We start from the raw sequence: 24,415 nt of genomic DNA, 5'->3' as shown, positions 1-24,415 counted from the left end.
TAGGGTGAATCCTAGATTTTATAAAGCATATGAAATGTTCAGTTACCTGACCATGCAAAACCTTTTCTGTAATGCCTGTGGTGGTTTTCAAAATCAACTGTTTTAAGCTGTCAGCTTTTGAATATAATTTTTGTAATTCACCGATTTTTAACCCTAGAAAAAGTTCTGGTTTTTCCACCGTATTCTTAGTAGGTTTGTTGATGCATTCTTTGTTAGGTGTATCAGTGTGCTTAAGATTAGGTTTAGTAAAAGAATTAGACTCTAAAAATGATCTTCTTCGTTCTCTGTTTGAACCAGACAAAATCTCATCATCAACATCATTTTCCTCAGTGTCCAGACTTAATTTATCTTGAGTCAGATCATGAAGTGATGGTTGAGGTAAAGAAAATTCGGGTTCCTCTTCCACAACTGGAGCCATATTTAGTTGTTCCTTTGCTTTAAGGGCCCGGGCTTCTTTTAGTTTCTGAATTTTCAGGGCATATTCATATTCTAGCTTTTGTAATCGTCTTTTTTCCATAGCAATCAGTTCTGCTGAATGTTTCCTGGGACTTGATATTGGAGAATTGTCTAGTCTCATCATTTTGTTTGGCTGGGGGAAAAAAATGATACAGATTTTACATCACTATGATTTCAGAAACAATTTTTGGTAAGATAAATGTGTTATCTCTACAATACAATGCCAACATTATAAAACTAAATCACTGATGAGAATAAAATAGTTTTACAAAAGTCCCCAACAGTTATGCCAGTTAATCTATAATCTATGAAAAACAAAAAACAAAGCCAAAACAATAACTATAAAATAAAGCTTCCAAAATTGTGGATGTCATTTAAAAACAAAGCTTTAATCTTTCTGAATACACAGGGAAAAACTGGAGTTATTTTATGTATCTCTTACCCTCAAAAGTATCATGAAAACCTTCTCCTTTCCAAAAATAAAATATTCCTACAAACAACTTACTCCAAGGCGATCCTGTTCCAGTTTACGTTTTCCTATTTCTTTACTAGCCACTGCCTTTGCCCGAGCAAGCTCTTCCCCATACTTGAGAGTCAAAGCTTTCTTAATGGTAACACGTTGTTGAACTTTGTGAATCTGAAAATACAGGAAAATTCTGGAAATGTAAATGTAAACCTTAGGAGAGGAAATACTTTCTTAAACACAGCAGGCTTAGGGTATTCACCTGAATATAAAAATATTCCAATATTATGTCACAATGGAAAACAGTACAAAGGTTATACATTTTGATGGCTTTGGTTTATGGTTTTGTTTTACAAAAAATGTGGACCATAAAAATGTGCAGCAAACATGAGACTACAATATCTTAATGTAAAAAAAGAACATTACTTGTTCCTGAAGCTTCTTTAAAAACATTCTGTTGACACTGAGAATTTTCTCTGTTGCCTGAAGCTGTTCTGTAAGTTTTGTAATCTTTGTTTCAGCATTTCGAACAGATTCTTTCTTCTTAGCTTCTTGCTGTACGAGATTCTTTAAAACAGATTCATCTTTCATCAAGAGAATCCTAATTGAGAAATAACAAAATTCTTATGTTTTTCTAAACTCGTAGACTAACACCATCAGAATAAAAAATTTACAAAGCAGTAGCTTGTTTTACAAAATATACTGACAGGGTGCCTGGGTGGCGCAGTAGGTTAAGCATTCAACTCTTGGTTTCACTTCAGGTGGTGATCTCTGGGTGGTGAGATGGCACCCCATGACGGACTCTGCGCTCAGCAGGAAGTCTGCTTAAGACTTTCTCTTCCTCTCCCTCTGCCCCTACCCCACTGCATGTGAGCACTCTCTCTCTCAAATAAATAATCTTAAAAATACACATACTGATAATGTACAGATAAGAATTTAAAAGGGTGACTATTTTCATATTCACTAATCACATAGGTATTCAAATAGACATTATTACATTTTGCAAAAGCAACTATGGGTCTGATCGTTTTCTTAAAAAATCATTTAAGTCTGAGTAATTTGAATTACAGTTGAAAAATCACTACTAGGTATGACTGACTCTGACCATACAGGACTCCTGAAAGATGAGGACTCAGGATGGAAAACTGCTATGTTTAACATCATTTATAATGCTCTTAATATACACACAAATAAACATCTGATAAACATAATCAAGCACACTTACAAAACTCTAACTCATTTTATCTAAAGCAAGTCAAGCAAGGGGAAAAGGAAGTCTAAATTTCTAAACAATATACAGAAGTAAAGTTTGGAAATGAGAATAAAAACAGGACAAAAACGTAAATTTATGGGTAGAAATTTTCATTTTCTCAACTACTGAATATTATGGTTAAAAAAATGAAGGCTCTTTCCCAGAAGCTATCATATTTCAACAGTCACAACAATTGACATCTAGAAGGAATCATAAAGACAGAGAATATGTGGGCACCTGGGTGGCTCAGTTGGTTGGGCGACTGCCTTCGGCTCAGGTCATGATCCTGGAGTCCCTGGATCGAGTCCCGCATCGGGCTCCCTGCTCGGCAGGGAGTCTGCTTCTCCCTCTGACCCTCCCCCCTCTCATGTGCTCTCTCTCATTCTCTCTGTCTCAAATAAATAAATAAAATCTTTAAAAAAAAAAAAAAAAGACAGAGAATATGTGACAGAATGGGGAAGAGAAAGACAAAGAATTTTTTAAAACCTTTTCACTTTTTATTGAAGCTACTAAATAAATGGAACCTAAATGAATTTTAAAACATATACCATACCATTTCTTATTGATAATTCTGGAGATTCACAGTCACCACAGCATTTCATTTCTGAAGCACATTTCTCAAATCTTTAATATCAGTAATGTCTTAGCATTACTGTGTATCATACAGTTTGGCTAGCAGCAGGTTTTCTTTCTTAGTGCATAAAATAATGGCATACTTTAGACGTAATAAAATGCTGAAGACATTTATAAAGACTATTTTTAAATGTATTTTATTTTGTTCAGAATACTTAATATCTCCAATGTCTTGTTCAGAAATGGAGAAGAGAACATACTTCTGTTTACTTATAAAAAATTTACATAGTCGCTAAGTCCTTGAGCTATCTATGGTGCCTTACCAAAACACTCCAAATTACATTGTTTTTCATGATTCAAAAAAATAAAGAGTACCAAGGTGGTTGTAAATTTCTACTTTTTTCCCTTCGTTAATTAACTATAGGTGGATGAACTTTTGAAGCTTGTTTAAAAACCATTAAATTATTTATATATTGCTAATGATTTTTTTTTTTAAAGATTTTATTTATTTATTTGAGAGAGAGAATGAGATAGAGAGAGAGAGCATGAGAGGGGGGAGGGTCAGAGGGAGAAGCAGACTCCCTGCTGAGCAGGGATCCCGATGCGGGACTCGATCCCGGGACTCCAGGATCATGACCTGAGCCGAAGGCAGTCGCTTAACCAACTGAGCCACCCAGGCGCCCACTGCTAATGATTTTTAACATTAAGAGTTAATTCATCACTGCAATCAATTTTTACAGTCAAGCTTTGAAGTTTAAGAATTAGTTAATTAATAAAAACAGAATAAGGAAAGTCTTACCATCCTTGAACAGAACCTCCCCCTTACATATTACATAGTGCCCCCTTACAGGGGGACTATCAGAACAAAACTCACAAGTGTTGATGTTAACCAAAGCTATTTTGTTCTTCACTAATGATTTCAAGGTATGTGGAGTGAAAAAGATGTATAGCCATAATCGAATATAATCATTTCTATCAAATATATGCTAATGGTCCTCATCACAAGAAAAAAATCTGTAACTATATATGGGGACAGATGTTACTAAACTTACTGTGGTGATCATTTCATAATATACATAAATACCATATCATGTTATACACCTGAAACTAATATATGTCAATTATACCTCAATAAAATAACTTCCCCAAATATGCTAATGAATTCTATGATGTTCATTTTGAGGTTATATATTTTCAAAATTTTAAAGTACCACTCAACACAGTAATTTCACAGAACATGTAAGTTTAGGATTGTAACTTTAATATTCACACATTCATAATAACACCATATTTGATTATGTGTCTTTTTTTTTTTTTTAAGATTTTATTTATTTGACAGAGAGAGATACAGCGAGAGGAGGAACACAAGCAGGGGGAGCGGGAGAGGGAGAGCAGGCCTCCAGCAGAGCAGGAAGCCCGATGCAGGGCTTGATCCCAGGACCCTGGGACCACGACCTGAGCCGAAGGCAGACGCTTAACGACTAAGCCACCCAGGCGCCCCCTTGACTATGTGTCTTATTGAACAGACTGGGTAATGACTATTTCCAACAATCAGGCCCACCTTTTTTTTTTTTTTTTTAAAGATTTTATTTATTTGACAGAGAGAGACACAGTGAGAAAGGGAACACAAGCAGGGGGAGTGGGACAGGGAGAAGCAGGCTTCCCGCGGGGCAGGGAGGCAGATGCGGGGCTCGATCCCAGGACCCTGGGATCATGCATGACCTGAGCCAAAGGCAGACGCTTAACGATTGAGCCACCCAGGCACCCCAATCAAGCCTACTTTTAACAACAATATGCTTTCAATAAAGGTATTTCAAAAAGATGTCCAAATTTTAAAGAAAATCCCAAACAAGGAGTTTCATAAATGTTTTTAGCAATGAATAAGCCATGTATATATCTGAAGGGAAACAAATCTCCTTTGAAGTCTTGCTATTTTTATTTATTTATTTATTTTAAAGATTTTATTTATTTATTTGACAGAGTGAGACACAGCGAGAGAGGGAACACAAGCAGGGGGAGTGGGAGAGGGAGAAGCAGGCTTCCCGCCGAGCAGGGAGCCCGATATGGAGCTCGATCCCAGGACCCTGGGATCATGACCTGAGCCAAAGGCAGATGCCTAACGACTGAGCCACCCAGGTGCCCTTGATATTTTTATTTAAACATTAATACTATTACTTTATGTAAATGTGCAATTCAATAAAATGACAGTCTTCTATAGTTTTACCAAGTATGAAAGAATCTGTAATCATACAGTATACCTGTTACTGACGTACAACCACAAAAATATATCATCCTAATACGGGAACATTTAAACAAGTATCAGAATTTAATCAGATAAAAAGGCTCACCTATGTTTTTTAAGTTTTGCTTCTGCATCCGTAACCTGCTTAGTAACCATTGCTATTCTGCCAATCCCATCAATTTCCACATCAGAGTTTGCTGGGGATGATGAACTGGTCTTCAGCTGATCTGATTTAATCAAACGCTGTTTCTCTCGACTAAAATAATCAATAAAAGTAGATGAATTATAGCAAAGAATAAACTAAAATTATTTATCTTTAAAGATCTATCCTACTTCATAAAATAAAAATATTAATCATACTAATAATGATGACCAATATGCATGACCAAGCTGGCATTCAAAGTTGATTGTCTGCACAGACTAAGTATAGAGTTGTCAAATCACTATGTTTTACACCTGAAACTAGTGCAACATTGTGTGTCAACTACACTTTAATTTAAAAGAAGAAGAATATTGCTGATTCTACGAAGTATTTTTTCAGCTTTACTGAGGTATAGTTGACAAATAAAATTATATGTTTAAAGTGTAAAAAAGTTGACAGTGTAGTTCTCCTTTATAATAGCTTTCATCTTTTTCCAAGCTGTTTATATCTCAGTGCATCACTGTATTCAAGTCTATACATGATCATCTGGCTCCCCCTACTGTGAGTTATAAAAACATGAACTCTGCATCTTGGGTAAAATCAGCACCACTCATTTCCCAATGCCAATAAACTGTATAAAGACTAAGTTAAGTATTGAAATAGCACATACCTTTAGAGTTAATTACAAAAAATGCCACTTACTTGGCAATCTCTTCCTTTAACAATCTATATTCAATCTTCTTTTCTTCAGGCAAAGCTTCAGGTGTTCGCATGGGATCATTTTCTTTTTCAGATTTTGGAGGTACTTTTGGTTTTGAAGCTTGCTAGAAAACAGTTGAAGTCAACCAGATCAACAGCTTCCAATAGTCCCACACCGAGATTTATATTTTACATCGCAACCCAGTGCACATTTATGTATTTAGAAATAACTTCATAATTATTTTCTATTTCTTTTCTTAAAACAATGCAGCCTGTTAACCACAACTTAACTGTATGATCCACTAAGCTCTACGGTTTTAAAATAATCGAACTAAATCATATGTAACCAACATATGTACAGTAAAAATAGGGGTAAAAGTTGTATTTAGGTTATGTAGTTTAATAAAAACTGTTTTCTGGTAATATGATAGAATTTTCAAAGCAATAAATTTCCTTAGTACAGAGGACAATTATCCACTCAGTTTTTACTATTTTGAAAAAAGGACTAGTCAATTGGAAAAAAATAGATTTTTAATAGTTAAATCTAATTAAATTTATACATTCTTCATTATGTAAAGTCCTAAATAACACAAATACTTAAAATATTTCCACAATTCAATATATTAAAAATCTAGACCTCTAAGGTCTAATTTTCAGGAAGGAAAAAAAAAAAGCTTTAATCACTATCAATAAATTATCTTTCTTTTCATTTTTCATTACTGCACTTACCTCAGCAGTTCGTCTTGCTTCTTTAATCATGGACTCCAATCCACCGAAAACACTATTTGTTGACTTGGAAGCCTCTCCATCAGACTCACTGTCATCTGAATCATTCAGTGTTACAACCACTGACTTATGCTTTGGGAGCTGAAAAGATATTTGTTACTTTTGACGACAAAAGTAACTATTCTTTACTTGGCTCTACCTCAATTAGATGTGTGTGGCCTTGGACAAGTCATTTAACCTCTTGAATTTCAATTCCTAAAAATAATGGACTCCAAGTAGACAGTCTATGGTTTCTTATGGTTATGCTGCATAATTAACTTTGTCCCACTTCACCAATACTGGTTATTTGCCCACCACATATTCTACATTTTCAGTCTTTCGAGACACTACTATGATCACCTTTCTCATTAAGTTTTATTTTCTCCAAATTTCTTTTGAGGGCAGAGGGAGAGGGAGAAAGACTCTTAAGCAGGCGCTCTATCTCACAACCCTGAGATTACAACCTGACCCGAAACCAGGAGTCGGATGCCTAATCGACTGAGGCACCCCATTTTCTCCAACTTTCTGTAAGAACCATAATGTTACCTAAATTAGCTATCTTACAACCAAACAAAAAATTAATAACTCTACATAGTTATTGACAAAACATTTTGGCTTTTGTGGTTAATATAGAGAGGGTAAGTGGCCAAAATGGGTTTACCTAACAGAGGCAAGATTTCAACTTGGCTTTGCTCCAGTTATTTTACTTCAAAGCCATTGGAAAACAAGGTAAAAAGAAATTGTCATTGCAATCTCTTTAGTGGACATCTGTAAACATCATAAATAAATCCTGCCATTACAGTATAGTCAATAAGTGGAAAAATATGAGCAAAACATAAAACAATGATGGGAGAAATAAAAAACATACATACAATCTGCTAAAAGTAACTCTAGAACAAGGAAAATCTGAATGGACCATTTATATAGAAAAAACTGAAAAAAAAATGGCAAAGGAAATAATGAAAATAACGCTTCTCCAAAAACATTATCACTGAACTTTACTAGTTTTCAAGTGTAGAAACTGCTCCCATTTCACTATAATAAAAAATAATAAATTTTTACTTATATATGAATATATGTACATATACAAATAAACTAGGAGTTAGGGAATAAGACAGCAAAATTTCATAAAAATTTCTCACAAACTGTTTAACAGTAGGATTAAATACATTGCTTGTTTTTACCGAGATCACAGTTCGTGGAAGACGAGGTCCTCTGTGAAACTTTGGATTCTGTATCCTAGGCTGAGATACCGTATTAATACTGACTATAGACAGATTGCTTCTTGGCACAGGCTGTGAATTGTTCAGAACTGGAGGTGAAGGTGGATCACTATTACTGGACGTTTCCTAAATAAGGAAAAGAGAAATATGAAACATTTTTAAATAAAAAGAAATTTCTGTCATCTTGAAAAATCTTGAGTAAATTAGCTTCAGACTTAATCACAACTTTACTGAAAAGCCCAATGAATCCCAGAGAAAAGCAAAGCTAAAACTAGGGTCAAGAGCACCACCTAGAGGTTCAGGCACCTAAATTACCTCTGGCTTAAAAGCTCTTTTATTTGCAAGAGATTTAAGTAGCTCTTCTCGAAGCAGCATTTCTTCCTCCTCTTCCTCATCTGCAAAAGGTGGTTTTGGAGGCTGTTCTGGATCTTCAGGTGGGAGAGGTGGTAAAGGTGGTAGAGGAGGTAGAGGTTCAAGAGAAACACACAAGCCTTCCACATAAGGCTGGCTCAAAGGTGGCAAAGACTAGTTATTTTTAAAAGAGAAGAAATAATTACAGCGCAAATTTTACAAATTTCAAATATCTCTGGAGCAGCAACATTAAATTTAAAAAGGTAAACTTTAGTTTATTACTTTAGTTGTAAGCATAAGTGAACTAAGTGTCCTGTAATATCTTAAAACTAAATCAAATATTCAACCATGAAAAAAACACAATTTTTGCAATTAAAAAATCAACAATATTTGAAACATCTAATTTGTGAACTTTAAGGTAATTACATAAACTTCTCCATTCCCTTTCTTATTTTCATTCAGTATTCCAAAAGACAGAAATCAAAGTTTACGGGGTTCCTCCTCTAGATGACTACCTGAAAACAAGTGAAGATATTGAAAACCAAGAATATATGATAGATGTTTAAGTAAAAAACAAAAATTAGGCACCAAAGGGATTCTGGAAATAGTCCTGAGTATCTCAAGAACTGTCAAGAAGAATCTCTTAAATGCTTGTGTGATGGCTTCTTATATTTATAAAGAAAACTAAATTTATACAAATCTCTGAGTTTGGATTTATTTTTGTTTCAAAGAACTGCCAGAATTTCCCTGGCATTTAGTTCATCCATTCTCCATTTCCCAAAAGGAAACATTTCAAGGAAGAAGAAAAAAAAAGTTTCCTCTCACTCTGTGCTCTAATATTCCCCTCACCTTACTTAAGCTTCCAAGGAGGACATCAGATGTCCACCTAGGAAGTGTGAAATGGCTGAGAGATCCAACTTGGTCTGTAGGTTCTTTCAATCTAGAAATAACTTCAGAACTTTTACTTTATGATTCCCCCACTTCCTTTTTTCTTTTTCTTTTTTTTTTTTTTAAATGAGGGCCTGGCAGTTCTTTTAAAAGGAAGCTGGAAAAAAAATAAACTAAATTCTACATACAACATTCTTTAGCTGAAATTTCAAATTAAAAATAACTGTATTCATCAAAAGAGAAGAAAGGGAAGGACTCATTTCTGAAAGTATCCTAATGCACTTAAATCCCAACTGCCAAAGAAAATAATGCAAAACAGTAGATAATCTTATTCTGCTTTGGAATAAATTTTTAGAGTAGCTACTAGCTGAGAAGGAAAAAGGAAACATGCTAAGTACTGAAAGAAAGTACACACGAGATTAAAAATTAGCTATGAAAAAAATCTCCCAAATGGACAGCCTGCCAATACATAATTAACTATTTATTCTACAGGTTTCATAGCTATCGATTTTGATAAACAATTCTAATTTAAGCTCTCTTCAAACATTAACTACTTTTAGTTACATGCCAGTTTTTCAAAACAAATTAGAAAAGACAACAGAATAATTTTCTTAAAAATCACATCAAATCTCACTTACAGAAACCTGAGGTGGCGGAGGCAAAGAAATAGATGGTGCTGGAGAAAAATACCCCAGCGAACATTCAGAGAAGAATGGTGGTTGCACCGGTGAAGGGGCTGTAAAAAAATTTTTTGTTAAGAGTTTACAAACAAATATACTTTGAAAGGAATAAATTAAGATTATGATATGTTTGAAGAAATACAAATACATCTAAGCAGAGTACAAATTAATATCGTTAATCTCCATAAGACCTCCCCACCTATTCAATACTGTCCTTTATCATCGTAAAGTCAGCCTTCCAACTTCAGTTGACAATTAGTGCCTTAAAACTCTCTTTGTTCACTCTTCACTCATCTCACAGGAAACAGAGCAGGAAAGACAAGAAACACACTTTTTTTTTTTACAAACATATTTTTTAAGGAATAATAAAACAAATTCCCCTCAATCTGCTAAAGTGTCCTAACCAGAAGACAAACAAAAAACAAACCAGTAATGTCGTAATTCCATTCCTCCCTTTATGTGGAATGAAAAAATGAACTACTTAAGTTGTATAGAAAGCGAACAGTAGGAATGAAAAGAACTACCTACTGCTGTATTTAATCAATTAAATGTACACTTTGTCACATTTAATAATTCTGAAATAGTTACAATCAATGCATCTGAATTAAACTGTTAGCATTTTTTTCTTCCCTGGTAGCAGATAAAAATAATTGTGCATTTTACCTTCAGTGGTTTCTTACGAGTCAGTGAAGTATGGCAGATTCAAAGACTACTCTTGCTACCCAGTAACTATATAACCTCAGGGAAAAACTAATGCTTCTTCTTTATCCCAGCTGTCTCACAAGTCAATATGGCTATTACCCACATGATTTATACGGTTGACTTGTGACCAAGTGATACCATTTGAAAATACATTGGCCTTTAGATCATTTTACTTCTTAAAAATAAATACCTGTAGTGAATATAGCAAAAAGCTACAATTTGACAAAGCTGAATAAAGAGTACATTCTCCATTAATTTTTTACAAAATTCTTTTGAAAGCATAGTTCATAAAATTATTTTATAGAAATAAAAAGTATTAATAATACTGTCAATAGTTGGAAATGGCAATGAATTATCTTGAAGAACCTGGAAGTAAGAGAACTTAATACTGACCAAAGAGAGTTAAATTTTGAAATCAAAACATAATATGAAATTATCAAACATAAGCCTAAAAACAATAACCAAAAAATAAGCACTTTTGGTAAACATTACCCAAATCATATAGATTTTTCTTTGTTTCTGTCTAGACACACTAAAGTTAAGATTCTCATTTTTATCTGTTCTGACAATATGACCATAGGGAGAAATACACTGATGATATGATCTTTCAAGTTAAGTATTCCAGTTCCTAGAATGCCAACTGCATTCAGTTATCTGCCTCAGCTATAATTAAAACTTATGTTTTAATTAGTGAGAAAATAGGTCTCCCACAGAATCACCCCTGAATATCAACTAAAGCAAGGCTCTAGCCCTCAAGAAGAGTCACATCCTAGAGTATGCAATCTAATTGAAGTACTGCCCTGACCAGTTCTAACCAGCCTCTACTGAATGCCACTAATAGTACCATTTACCATCTCCAAATTCCTACAAAGTAACATCACCGGAAGGAGAAAGGAAGCCCAAAAACAAGAAAGATTTTTTTTTTTTTTTAACTAAAGCAGAAATTATCTACGATATAAAGATAAGAGATCCAAAGTTTATTTTTTTTATTTAAAAGCAGTGCTCTCACTTTCCCCACAATCATTTTTTAGATCAAACAGTTAATAGCAGAGTTTAAACACTGCCTGTTTATTTAAATGTTATCTAGAAAGAAAGACCTGAAAGAAAGGTTTATATTATATATTTGAGGTTTGCTCTCAAAGTACTCCACTAAATGTCTATAGTTACACAATTCACCAGCAAACATCACTTTCATTACACATTTCTTTCAAGCTTTTGGGTCGCTTTATGATCATTTTCCATTTATGAAAATTTGTGAATATGTGAATGTTTCAAGTTTTGGCTCATACCTGGAGAATTGGTTTCACTATCTGTATCCATAGCAACTTCTTCATAGTTATCATATTGATAAATGCCTCCTCCACTATCAGTAGGTTGCTTATCTAAGGATCGTCTTAGGTCAGGATCTGAAGACTAATAACACAAGATATTTTTCAGTTTCAAAGCATTTTCTGTCTTAGTCTATTCTTAGGCTAGAAATTATGAAACAATTGACAGTTGTCCTCTGGGGAGTATCAAAAATCATATTCCTCTGTAAAGTAAGATGACACCAAATTCAAGTTTTATGTCATCAAGAGTATATTTTAGGGGCACCTGGGTGCCTCAGTTGGTTGAGCATCTGACTCTTGGTTTCAGCTCAGGTCATGATTTCCTGGTTGTGGGATCGAGCCCCATGTCGGGCTCTGTGCTCAGTGCAGAGTCTGCTTCATATTCTCTCTCCCTCTCCTTTCCCTTACTCACTCTCTCTCTCTCAAATAAATAAAAATCTTAAAAAAAAAAAAAGACTATATTTTATGAGACTGACGTGCTGCCCACTGCGCCAATAGGGCCGCTAAAGACTGTATTTTAAAGCAATTTAAAAAATCCAGTAACATCTTAGTTATGAATACACTGATGACAGCTGAAAACTAGGAATTCTTAGGTGATGTGTTTGTGTGTAGTTTTTTTGTATTTCTTACAATGCTTCACTCACAAAGACAGTTCATAGCTAACAAAACCTATCCAGATTGATAAGAGTAATGTGCAAACACAATACTTTTCTCTTAAAAAAGATTCTAACAAAGTACTTTTTAGAAGTTCAAAGTATATTTATGAATTCCTTGCTTAAGCAAACCTAGTTCCTGACTCCCGACAATTAAAAGAGCTCTTACTCTTTAACAACCCTCTCTTCTTCGATAGTTCATTCACAAGTATAATTTCAAACCTCAAAATCCTGAAATTTATCACTGATAATATATCACTAGATCAATATTAAATCTCCAGTTTACTGCCTGACACCATCCATAAAAAACAATGACAATCATTATCAATACTTCACTTAGTTAAGGTTCACAAATGCTAAATAACTAACTAAAATAGCCACAAGCACTAAGGCTATGATGATTTAACTTTCTTTAAAACAGTCCAGGCCAATTAGTCATGACACACTTTCAATTCTACAATACTAAACAAATGTTAAAAAAAAAAAAACTAATGAAATTCTGCCCTTATACTTAGGGTATGGCCATTTTTACGATAAGTCCTCACTAATTTAGTAATTCTACTTTCTTCTAAATAGATAAAGATAAAAAAGCCATAAGCAGGCTTTGCTAACCATAACTTTTATCTTTCATTTTTTCTATTTCTAATATCTACAATAGAAAACTCATTTTCAATTATAACCAACCTTCCCTTCTCCCCCAAAACGTTGTAAAACAAGTTCTATCAAACACAAGCACTCTGTACTTTTTCTTAGTGGACTGTATTTATGAAATAAGATAATAAGGACACTTAAATTTGAATAATGTTTTGATTTTATATTTTTACACTCTTTACCTTACTTCTTGATCTCCTCTTTCCACCAACCAGTTTCATGAATCGATTGTACTGCTCTTCCTGATTTGAGAGATCTCGAATTTTTCTGATTTCTTCTTCTCTTTTCCTTCTCTCTTCTTCTTCAGCTTGTTTCCTCTGATCCTCTTCTTTCTGTCTTTCCTGTTCTTTTTGTTGTTGTAGTTTCTTCCATGCTTTTGTTTGCTGCTTCCTTAATGCCTGTTTAGCTTTAAATAAAAATACAGAAACATCAGTATTGGCTAGAATTTTCTAGATAAAAGAAAACAGTTTTATAATTTATTTTCATTATCATTAAATCAAAAATCCAGCTGCTCTTCCAAGTTTTGTTTATATAGGGCTGTCCCCCATTCAGGGCCCTATAATTCCCAAGCTCAAAACTTTCTCAATTAAAATCTTAAAACTATATTGATATAGGAAATAAAAAAAATTTAACAGAAATGATCACCTGTAGTGCTAACTTTCTTGGCTGAATGTGTTTTTGTACTGGTTTTAGCTTTTTGCTGTACAGTTTTTGTCTTAGTCAACTTTTCTTTGCTTTCTTTCATCACCTGCTGTTCTTTTTGTTGCCATTTTTTACTAGCTGACTGAAGAGCCAAAAGACGAAGCTGTAGTTCAGACAGTTCCTCTTCATCTTCACCAAGTTTCTTTAAAAAAAGAAATAGTTATAACTTTTTAGTTCTATTATTTGACCTTAAACATTTCACCAAGTCAAACCCTTCCAGGGATCAGAATTTAGAGTTAGTTGTAAAGCAAATATTTAAATGGCAATATAAGTAAAGTAAGGAAACTAAAATACTTACCACAGCCCTACACCCTAATCCAATCCCTATGATATAGACAGAAGATCAACCTGTGGAGGGTGTGTGTGCATATGTAAATTGAAGGGTTAGAGGGGATGAGTGTAACTGATGGAATAGGATGATCCAAAGGGAAGTTAAGGGTCAGAGATCAGCATTTAACTGAGCTTCCCAAACAAGAAAGTAAAAATCTGATGACAACAAATGCAAGAAAAATTCAATCCAGGAGAGATCAAAAATGAAGAATGAAGTAGTTCCATAAACATGTGATTTACTAGTTTTACAAGTAACACAGAGAACAGGTACACTGAATGTCAAGACTGAAATTTGCAAACTTTTAAAAAAATACACATTTTATAATTCTTTAGATTTACTTATATTTGAACATTACATGACCTAAAACTACAGATACTTATCTGAATATTTAAAATATTTTGAACACCCAAGATTTTTCTTCAGGGAAGCTAAGAGGAAAATAGGTTAAGAGTGAATGTTTGAGGGTGCCTGGGTGGCTCAGTTGGTTAAGCAACTGCCTTCGGCTCAGGTCATGATCCTGGAGTCCCGGGATCGAGTCCCACATCGGGCTCCCTGCTCGGCAGGGAGTCTGCTTCTCCCTCTGACCCTCCCCCCTCTCATGTGCTCTCTCTCATTCTCTCTGTCTCAAATAAATAAATAAAATCTTAAAAAAAAAAAAAAAAAAAAGAGTGAATGTTTGAGGGGCACCTGGGTAGCTCAGTTGGGTAAGCATCTGCCCTCGACTCAGGTCATGATCTCAGGGTCCTGAGATCAAGCCCCTGCCCCTGCATCAGGCTCCCTGCTCAGCGGGGAGTCTGCTTCTCCCTCTCCTTCTGCCACTCCCCCTGCTTGTGCTCTCTGTCTCTCTCTGAAGTAAATAAAATCTTAACCAAAAAAAGAGTGCATGTTAGAAAGCTTTTTTCCAATTGAAATATCCTCTTAATTTTTTCACTCTTTTTAAGATAATTTTAAAAATCTATTCTCTACTTTTTAGCTAAAATATAATTGAAAATGTCAGGCAAACTAAGCACAGATTCTTAATTGGAGTACATGGATATGGTGGGGAGAGACGTATTAGGAGTCCTCTGGCCTCCCCATCCTTTGAAATTAAATGCAAAATTGTTTTTCTTTTATGTGCATGTATAGAGAAGGAGGCAATCAAAAGAGACTAAGACTCAAAAAAGGGTAAGGCCCACTTACCTATTAACTTTTGCTTATACGTGAATTACAATCACATTTTGTCTAATATTCAATTAAATTACTTAACTCCTAAGCATAAAGAAAACAGTGGGTCCTTCCTACTGGTTTCACTTTACTATGAACTATTATAAATGCCTAACTGAATTGCCACCATGTATTTCACTACTTCAGTTTATCCAAACCAGGACATAGATACCCTTTCCACTGTTGGGAAATATATATAACAAATGAGCTGAAAAAATTATTTTTTTAACTCTAAAAAATACTTCAATTAAATTCAATTTAACTGAACCCAGCACAAAGATACTGAAGGACATCTCTCCAGATTTTCTTTATTATTAATTTCACCTGTTTCTTTTTTTTTTTTAAAGATTTTATTTATTTATTTATTTGACAGGGAGAGAGAGAGAGAGTACAAGTAGGCAGAGCAGCAGGCAGAGGGAGAGGGAGAAGCAGGCTCCCTGCTGAACAGAGAGCCCGATGTAGGGCTCGATCCCAGGACCCTGGGATCATGACCTGAGCCGAAGGCAGATACTTAACCGACTGAGCCACCCAGGTGCCCCTCTCTCCAGATTTTCTTATCTTTGAGGCTTATGTCCAAATGGAGGTAATGATGAAAGAAATGGTGTAAAGGAAATGAGTGGAAAGCAAGACAGAATCTCCTTTCAAAGGAACAGAGCAAAGCAGTATAAGAATCAGTCTTACAGAGACACCCAGTCCCAAAAAGCAGGATCTTACCTTTTCAGATAGAATGTCTGAGGCACTAATTCTTCTTGTTAAATTTTGTTCTTTATCTTCTAATCCTTTAAAATAAAACAGCATACTTTGAATACTCTGAAAAACAGCTACCATCATTATAAAATAAAATGCGTATGATATTCGGTAGTAATTATTTTAAGGAGTCTCTCATTTTCACAATCTCTGACCGAGAAGGAAAGAATGCTATTAGAATGAAAATCTGACCAAACTTTTCATATCAGCCTCATTTCTGAAAATTATCAGGCAAAATGATTCAAAATATTAAATAAGTTAAAACTGTACTCTGATAAAATGACTTATGAACTAAAATTATTTCAATAACAGAATTTACATTAAGCTGGCAGTACCTTATGAGCACAAAGCTACCTTAAAAACAAGTACAAACCATAAATTTCAAACTATAAATCTAACTTTACACAAAGTTTATAAAAGCAGGTAATTATTTAATTCACCAAACATGTAGTTAGGCACTGTCCTACCACTGTTATGGGTCTCTACAATACAATTATTTCAATTCTGACTCAATACTTCCAAGATGAAAATTGGTTTTGTGCAGTCATGCAGTATTTGTAAAATTATTATCCAGAATTCTAAACTGAGCTAAAGACAATCATCAGGACATAGGTGGTAGTTAAAACCATATAATTAAGAACACCCTTGGAAAATGGAACACAGAGGACATCAACAGTTAAGAAATTACAAAGGAAAACTATTAAGAAGAAAATCAGAAGGCTATAAGAAATTCCAGATGTGTATGGTACTACTGAAACCCCAAAATTTCACATTTATCAAGAAAAACATCTCTGAATATAGTAGATATGTCTACTCCCTATAGAATATTCTCAACATTGTGGCCTGAATGGTCCTTTAAGAATATAAAATAAATTATTACTAGTCCTTTGTTCAAGACCCTGTAGTAGCTCACATTTCATTTAGAATAAAAAACAAAATTCTTATGAGGCTCTACATGATCTATCCCAACCCATCATCTCTGACCTCTTCTCTCCCACTATTCAGCACCCCCACTCTCTTTTCTTTAGTGGCACAGGCCTCCCTATTATTACCCAAATATGCCAGGTACCCTTCTGCCTTAACAGTAGTTACTCTAGTTCATTGATTCTCAAACTTTACCAGGTATTAGAATCAACAAGGTTTGTTAAATATAGATTGTTGGGCCCCATCTCCAGTTTCCAATTCAGCAGATCTAGGATAGGGTCTGGGCATTTGCATTTTTTTTTTATTTTTTTATTTTTTAAAGATTTTATTTATTCATTTGACAGAGAGAGACACAGCAAGAGAGGGAACACAAGCAGGGGGAGTGGGAGAGGGAGAAGCAGGCTCCCTGTGGAGCAGGGAGCCCGATGCAGAGCTGGATCCCAGGACCCTGGGATCATGACCTGAGCCGAAGGCAGTGAGACGCTTAATGACTGAGCCACCCAGGTGCCCCCATTTTTAAAAATTTTTTAAAGATTTTTATTTAGGGCGCCTGGGTGACTCAGACGGTTAAGCGTCTGCCTTTGGCTCAGCTCATGATCCCAGGATCCTGGGATCGAACCCCACATGGGGCTCCTGGCTCAGCGGGGAGTCTGCTTCTCCCTCTCCCTCTCCCTCTGCCTCTCCCCTTGCTCATGCTCTCTATCTCTGTGTCTCAAATGAATAAATAAAATCTTAAAAAAAATTAAAAATAAGTAAATAAATAAAAGATTTTTATTTATTTGAGAGAGCGAGAGAGAGAGCACGAGTGGGGTGAGGGGCAGAGGGAGAAACAGACTCCCCACAGAGCAGGGAGAGGCCCACAGAGCAGGGAGAGGGATGCGAGGCTTTATCCCCCAACTCTGGGATCATGATGTGAGCCCAAGGCAGCTGCTTAAGGGACTGAGCCACCCAGGCACCCCAACATTTGCATTTCTATCAAGTTCCCAGGTAATGCTGGTCCAAGGACCAAAGTTAGAAAATCACTGCTCTAGCTATTTATTATCTGCCTAGAAAGCTCTTCCCTGATATCCATTTGGCTATCCCCTCATGGTCTTCAAAGCCCTTGTTTAAATCTCATCTTCAAATTCAGGCCTCTCCTGATCACTCATTAATACTGCAATCTATACCTGCCATCCCCCTACTTACCCTGCTATACTTTTTCCATAACTGTTACTTACGAATCATATTTATTCTTCCCCCTTTCTAAAACACAAGCCCATGAAGGCATAAATGACTATTTTGTTCATGGAGAGATTTCCAAGGGCCTGGAATAAAGTGCTCAAATTTTGAATGAATGGAAGAATGAAATAAAAAAATGAAGGAAAATTAAAAATAATTTTGTAATTACATCAAAGTAACTGCCCTGACTAGTTTCAGTAAAGAGTAGAAAAGCAGATTGCATTGGATTGAGAGGTAAAGTGAAGAAGGCTAGCCTTTCAAGGAATCTGGTTGAAAAGACGGAAGTTAAGGGAGAATACAGAATGGGGAAGAGAGTGATTACATTTTGGGGAGGAAAATGCAAGTATGTTTATACTAAGAATCCCTTAAGAGAAAGTGGTTAAAGATGAATCAAAATAAACAACAGATGGAGCAAGGTCCCAGAGAAGGTAGAAGTCAGAGCCAGGAATACAGGTTAAAACAAAGTGGCCATAAACAAAAATGAAATGAAGTGAAAATCAATATAGATATAATTTTACAGTCAGAAAGTGAGAAGTTGAAAGGTGAGTGAGATCACCTGAAACAGGAGGCACACCCATAGGCTGTTCTGAACAATAAGAACAAAGTTGAGTGAAAAGCCTGAAAAAAATAATAAAGGTTTAGAAGAGTTGTTGAGAGAAATGGAAAAGCAGTTGATCACTAACAACTTAAAAGCTTGATGGCAGAGCTGAGAGTCTTGCTGATGACTGGGGAAGGTGGGACAGTGGGGGGTGGAGAGGATGCATATGAAGAAACTAATCAATATAATTTATTCAGATAAATTTTAGCTTTTCTGGTTTTTCTCCAATTCCTCTTCCACACTGCAGTCAGTTACTTTTCTAAAACAGACATCCGATAACATCATTTTCCTATTTAAAAATATCTGATGGCCCACCTGACGTTTAAGAAAATCTAAATTCCTTAGTCAAGACATTCAAGGCTCTCTGCAATCTGACTTCAATCTATCCTTTTATAAATTTATAACCAACTGCTCCAAGAAACATACCATATATCCTGCACTGCACCCATTTTATTTTATTATTATGTTATGTTAATCACCATACATTATATCATTAGTTTTTGATGTAGTGTTCCATGATTCGTTTGCGTATAACACCCAGTGCTCCATGCAGAACGTGTCCTCTTTAATACCCATCACTAGGCTAACCCATCCCCCCACTCCTCCCCTCTAGAACCCTCAGTTTGTTTTTCAGACTGCACCCATTTTAGATCAATCTCAATTATCCTTTAAAAGTTCTCTGTGCTTTTTATCTGCTCATTTGGTTCCTTCTTACTTCCCAAGTCCAAAGACTCATTTTTTGAGACACCTATCAAAGATTTCCATCATTATGAAAACTTTCTAAACCCAAGTAGACATATTTGATCCTTCCCCTGTATCGCTGTAGGCTTTCATACATAACTCTTACTATACTCTGTAATAGTTATTTGTGTGTTTTTTCTATCCCACTGAATTATACATTTTGAAACTGCCTGCCTGGAATCATGGTGCTAAACTGAAGAAGAAAAAAACATGTCCCTGAGAATATGTAACCAAAATCAGTCACCACTCAGGTTTGCAACCCAATTTACACATGGGTGGTTTTGAAAACTTCGAATATAAAGTGCTCCCAGAGCAAAAGTCTACTCAGGTGCCTGGGCAGTGGCAAAAGCAAACACTCTCCTGGAAGTTCACCTTTGTCCCAGGCCTCAAAAAATCCTACCAAAAAAACGGAAACAAAAATGAGTACCTTAAGAAACAAAAAAGAAAGATGAGAAAAAAAAAGAAAATCACTAAGCATTCAAGAATAGAAGGTACCAAAAATGGGAACCAGAAATGAGACCCATAAAAAACCTAGATACTGGAAATTAGCAGACAAAGGAAAGAAACAAACTAAAGCAAACCCATAGTTAACATACTTATTTGAAAAATAAGCAGAAAAATCTAAAAAGAATGACCAAAGTAATTTGAAAAAAAAAAAGTAAAAATGAAATACTAAAATAAAAACTGTAACTGTATTTAAAATTCAATAGGTGTTCTTAAGGCAAATCAGACACAGCTAAAGAGAGAATCCATGAACTGAGGGATGCATCAGAAGAAATTTTCCAGAATGTAGCACAGATTTACAAAGAGATGGAAACTTAAAAGAAATTAAGAGAAATGGAAGATAAAGTAAGATGATTCGATATACATATATAGAGAATTCCAGAAAAGAAAGAGAATGGGAAAATATTTAAGAGAGAATGACAATTTTTCAGAATCAATGAAAACAAGAAGCACAACAAATCCCAAGCTGAATAAAAAGAAATCACAATCAACACATTATAAACTACAGAATATCAGAGACAAAAATAGGATTTTCAAAGCAAGCAGAGAAAGAAGATAAATTGCCTTCAAATTAGAAACTATTAAGACTGATAGCTGACTTTTCAAAATCAATAATGGAAGCCAGAAAATATCTTCAATATGTTGAGAATATAATTAGCCAATCTAGAATTTCAAACCTAGAAAATTATCTTTAAAAAAGGGCAAACAGAAATAAGTTTTCTATCCAGCAGACACATCCAAATTCTAAAAAATGTATTTTAAGCATAAATGATTCTAGACATAGAAGAGTGAGACAAGAAAGTGTTAAATATATGAGCAAAGCTAGGCAAATTACTGGCTTTTGTATATGGAGAGGGTAAAGACCTTGATTAATTTTAAACGTTGATAAGGAATTCATGTTACAATTCCGAAAGGAACCAATATGAGACAAGAAACTTAATACCTAACTTCCAAACTAGTAAAAGGGGGAAAAAAAATTGTATGGGGGGGGTCACAAAAGAGGCAAGAAAGAAAAACAACAAAAATCCAAATATCAGTAATAATGAAAAATGCAAATGGACTATATATTCTAGTAAAGGACAAACACTGTCAGACTAAGTTACAAAAGAAATCTAGTTCTATGCTATGTACAATAGATATTTGAGACATGAGAATATGGAAAGACTGAAAGAATGGAAAATGATATACAAGGCATATATACTTATCAAAAGAAGGATGGTGTGACTATTGGCATAAATCTTTCAGGTAGAAACATTACTAAAGATAAAGAAGGCCACGACATAATAACGAGAATAATGGGTTAATTCCTCAGCCTCAAAGTATTTAAAACAAAAACTGAAAACCATAAATCCACCATCACAGTGGCTGATGTTAACAAACCTTTCAGTAATTAATCAAGCAGATCAAAAAATGAAGGAAGATGTGAACATAAAAAGCTTGATCTAACAATCCATATATTCCTTTCAAACACACATAGAATAGTTACAAAAAATCAATCGCATACAATAAAGCACATCTCTACAAATAAATACAACTATATCTATGGTCTCATTCTTTCTCTAATATTCTCTGACAATATGGTTGACTTAGAAATCAGTAACAAAAAATTTAAAGAACCATGTTTGAAAGTTAAGAAACACACTTCCAAATAAATAGCCTACAGGTCAAAGAAAAACAAAAATTAGAAAATATTTAGAAATGAGTGGGAAAAAATATTATCACAAACAGCTAAAGTAGAAATTTCATAACCCAAATTATTTTAATAGAAGAGAGGCTGAAAACTAACAAGTTTTTTTTTTTAAGATTTTATTTATTTATATGACAGAGACAGAGACAGTGAGAGAGGGAACACAAGCAGGGGAGAGTAGGAGAGGGAGAAGCAGGCCTCCCGTTAAACAGGGAGCCAGATGTGGGCTCGATCCCAAGACCCTGGGATCATGACCTGAACCGAAGGTAGACGCTTAACGACTGAGCCGCCCAGGCACCCCAAAACTAACAAGTTTTAAAAGCTATGGGCTTATTTCTAGGGAAATTTTAAAACAGGGGGATATAACTGATAAATGCTACAAGTAATAGAAAAGTGAGGGTTTTTTTTTTTTTTAGATTTATTTGAGAGAGAAAAAGATGGGAGACAGGGCGGGAGGGCAGAGGGAGAGGGAGAAACATGCCCCGCTGAGCAGGGAGCCTGACATGGGGCTCAATCCCAGGACCGAGATCCTGACTTGAGCCAAAAGCAGATGCTTAACCAACTGAGCCACCCAGGCACTCCAAAAAGTGAGATTCTTAAGAATAATTTTTTATAAACTTCACAACTTACAGGAAATGGACACATTACTAGAAAAATATAGTTTACCTAAACTGCCTTAACCAGAAATAAAAAGCATTAACAGTCAACAGTGTAAAACCTTCCCAGAAAAAACTCCATCCAGGCCCAGACACTTCCATCGATAAGACCTACCAAATATCCCAGGAACAATTCTAATCTTAATTTATTTCCACTCCCCAATTCATTTTGAGCATATCATAACCTTATACTAGAACTTGGCAAGGAAAAAGGGGTAAAAATTACAGGCTTTTAAACCCAGATGAAAATTCTAAATAAAACATTAGCAAACCTTTATTTATGAAGACTTTATAATTGCCCCAAACTGAAAGAATCCAAATATCCCTCAAATGGAAATGGATAAACAAACTGTACCATAACTATGCAATGGCACATTCAGCAATAAGAATGAACTAGATATATACAACCACACGGATGAATCTCAAATACTATGCTTACTAAATGAAAGAAGCTAGAATCAAAAGGCAATATGCTGCATGATTCCATTTATGACATTTTGGAAAAGGCAAAAACTATAGGGAAAGAAAACAATCAGTAGTTACCTGGTGGGCTGATTGTTGGGGGAGGAAGGAATTGATTGCAAAGGGGCATGTGAGAATCTGTGAGAGTTGACAAAACTCTTTATCTAATTGTGGTGCCTGGCAATGGTTACCCAACTGCCTGTATCTGTCAAAACTTAAAGAACTATACACTTTTTAAAAAGGGTAAATTTTACCGCATATAAATCATAAAAAGAGAAAAAGAAAAAAATTAACAAATCAAATCCATGATGTACAAAAATAACATATCATGAACTACCTGGATTTATCCCAAATATACAAGAGTGGTTTAACACTACAAAATTAACTAATATAATCTATTACACTAATAAATTAAAAGAGGAAAAATAAGATGTTTTTCTCAATAATGAAGAAAAAAGATGTGATAAACTTCAACATCCATTCATGCTGAAAATCTCAAACAAGGAATAGGGTGGAAAAACTTTTTATCCAATAAAGGATACCTTCAAAAAACCTAACATCATGTTAAAAGTAAATATCCAAAGCATTCCTTTAAGTTAGGAAACAAAGGTCCACTGATACACTTAGGTTAAAAATTGTATTAGAAGGCCAGAAAAGAAAGATCAGAATAAAACTAAACCTATCAATGCTGAATAATATGACTGTTTATGTAGAAAAGTGCAAAAAGAATTCACAGATAAAGTATTAAAATCATTTCAATGAAGCACACTACCAAAATAACTAGTTACCCCATAGAAAAAGAAGAATCTTAGTACTAAATGAAATTTTTAATTCCATTACCTTGACTAGGTTCAGTAGTGTCAGATTTCAGGGAAAGCTGTTTTGTTCCATCCTTAACTTTTTTCAACCGGTTCTTATCCCCTGGTAAAGTCAATTTTTGCCTGAGTGGTTTTAATTCAAATGCCTGAAACGTTTTGACCTGTGTTTTCTCCTCAGGAGCTACTTCTTTACTTGGGTCCTTAGTAATACTGACATTATCAGTGCTTGTTTGGTCCTCAAAGTTGAATGTTTTAGGATCTTCCTGCACATTCTCTTCTTTGCTACTCAAAGCTAGTTTTTCATCTTTATTGATGCATTCTAGTTCCAATTGTATCTGCTTATACTTCAAAAGTAAATCTTCAAAAGTTTCTTCCCCACAGTTTTCACTTTTTGATGAATAGTTTTGTTTTCTTGATGGAGATCTTCCAAAACTTTTGGCTGAACAGCATATTAAGGAAACCAGCTTCCAAAATTTTTCCAGTAAATTTAACAAAAACACATTAAGTTAAAGATGAATTGTCTCCCTTTTTAACTTGTTTTTCAAAAAAGATGAATTAGTATTTTTAATTACTAAATTACATTTAACATATGTGCTAATGCCCAATTCCACGATCTGCCCATATTTCAAATTTAACAAGTAACCATATAAAACAGTCCACTTAGAAAATCACTGGTGTCGGCTCCCTGCTTGGCAGGGAGTCTGCTTCTCCCTCTCCAACTCCCCCTGCTTGTGTTCCCTCTCTCGCTGTGTCTCT

The 24,415-nt window shown here is 34.8% G+C and overlaps 1 protein-coding gene across 1 annotated transcript in view; it reads right to left on the bottom strand.

The window, feature by feature from the left end:
- Positions 1-24,415, bottom strand: part of ZFC3H1 (zinc finger C3H1-type containing) — a 50,618-nt gene that overhangs the window by 20,623 nt on the left and 5,580 nt on the right. Inside the window, exons 2-15 of the mRNA XM_035002127.1 lie at positions 23,682-24,098; positions 16,019-16,083; positions 13,714-13,912; positions 13,251-13,474; positions 11,726-11,849; positions 9,693-9,790; positions 8,131-8,340; positions 7,777-7,941; positions 6,557-6,694; positions 5,831-5,952; positions 5,093-5,242; positions 1,346-1,520; positions 962-1,093; positions 47-589 (exon numbers count right to left, since the gene is read on the bottom strand). Coding sequence (XP_034858018.1) covers positions 47-589; positions 962-1,093; positions 1,346-1,520; positions 5,093-5,242; positions 5,831-5,952; positions 6,557-6,694; positions 7,777-7,941; positions 8,131-8,340; positions 9,693-9,790; positions 11,726-11,849; positions 13,251-13,474; positions 13,714-13,912; positions 16,019-16,083; positions 23,682-24,098 — 2,762 coding nt within the window. The remainder of the gene's footprint in view (positions 1-46; positions 590-961; positions 1,094-1,345; positions 1,521-5,092; positions 5,243-5,830; positions 5,953-6,556; positions 6,695-7,776; positions 7,942-8,130; positions 8,341-9,692; positions 9,791-11,725; positions 11,850-13,250; positions 13,475-13,713; positions 13,913-16,018; positions 16,084-23,681; positions 24,099-24,415) is intronic.

This window comes from Mirounga leonina, unplaced genomic scaffold (assembly GCF_011800145.1).
Source record: "Mirounga leonina isolate KUSES-001 unplaced genomic scaffold, KU_Mleo_1.0 Mir_126, whole genome shotgun sequence".
Lineage (NCBI taxonomy): Eukaryota > Metazoa > Chordata > Mammalia > Carnivora > Phocidae > Mirounga > Mirounga leonina.
The sequence above is the reverse complement of the archived record's forward strand: the minus strand, read 5'-3'. Positions and strand labels throughout refer to the sequence as shown.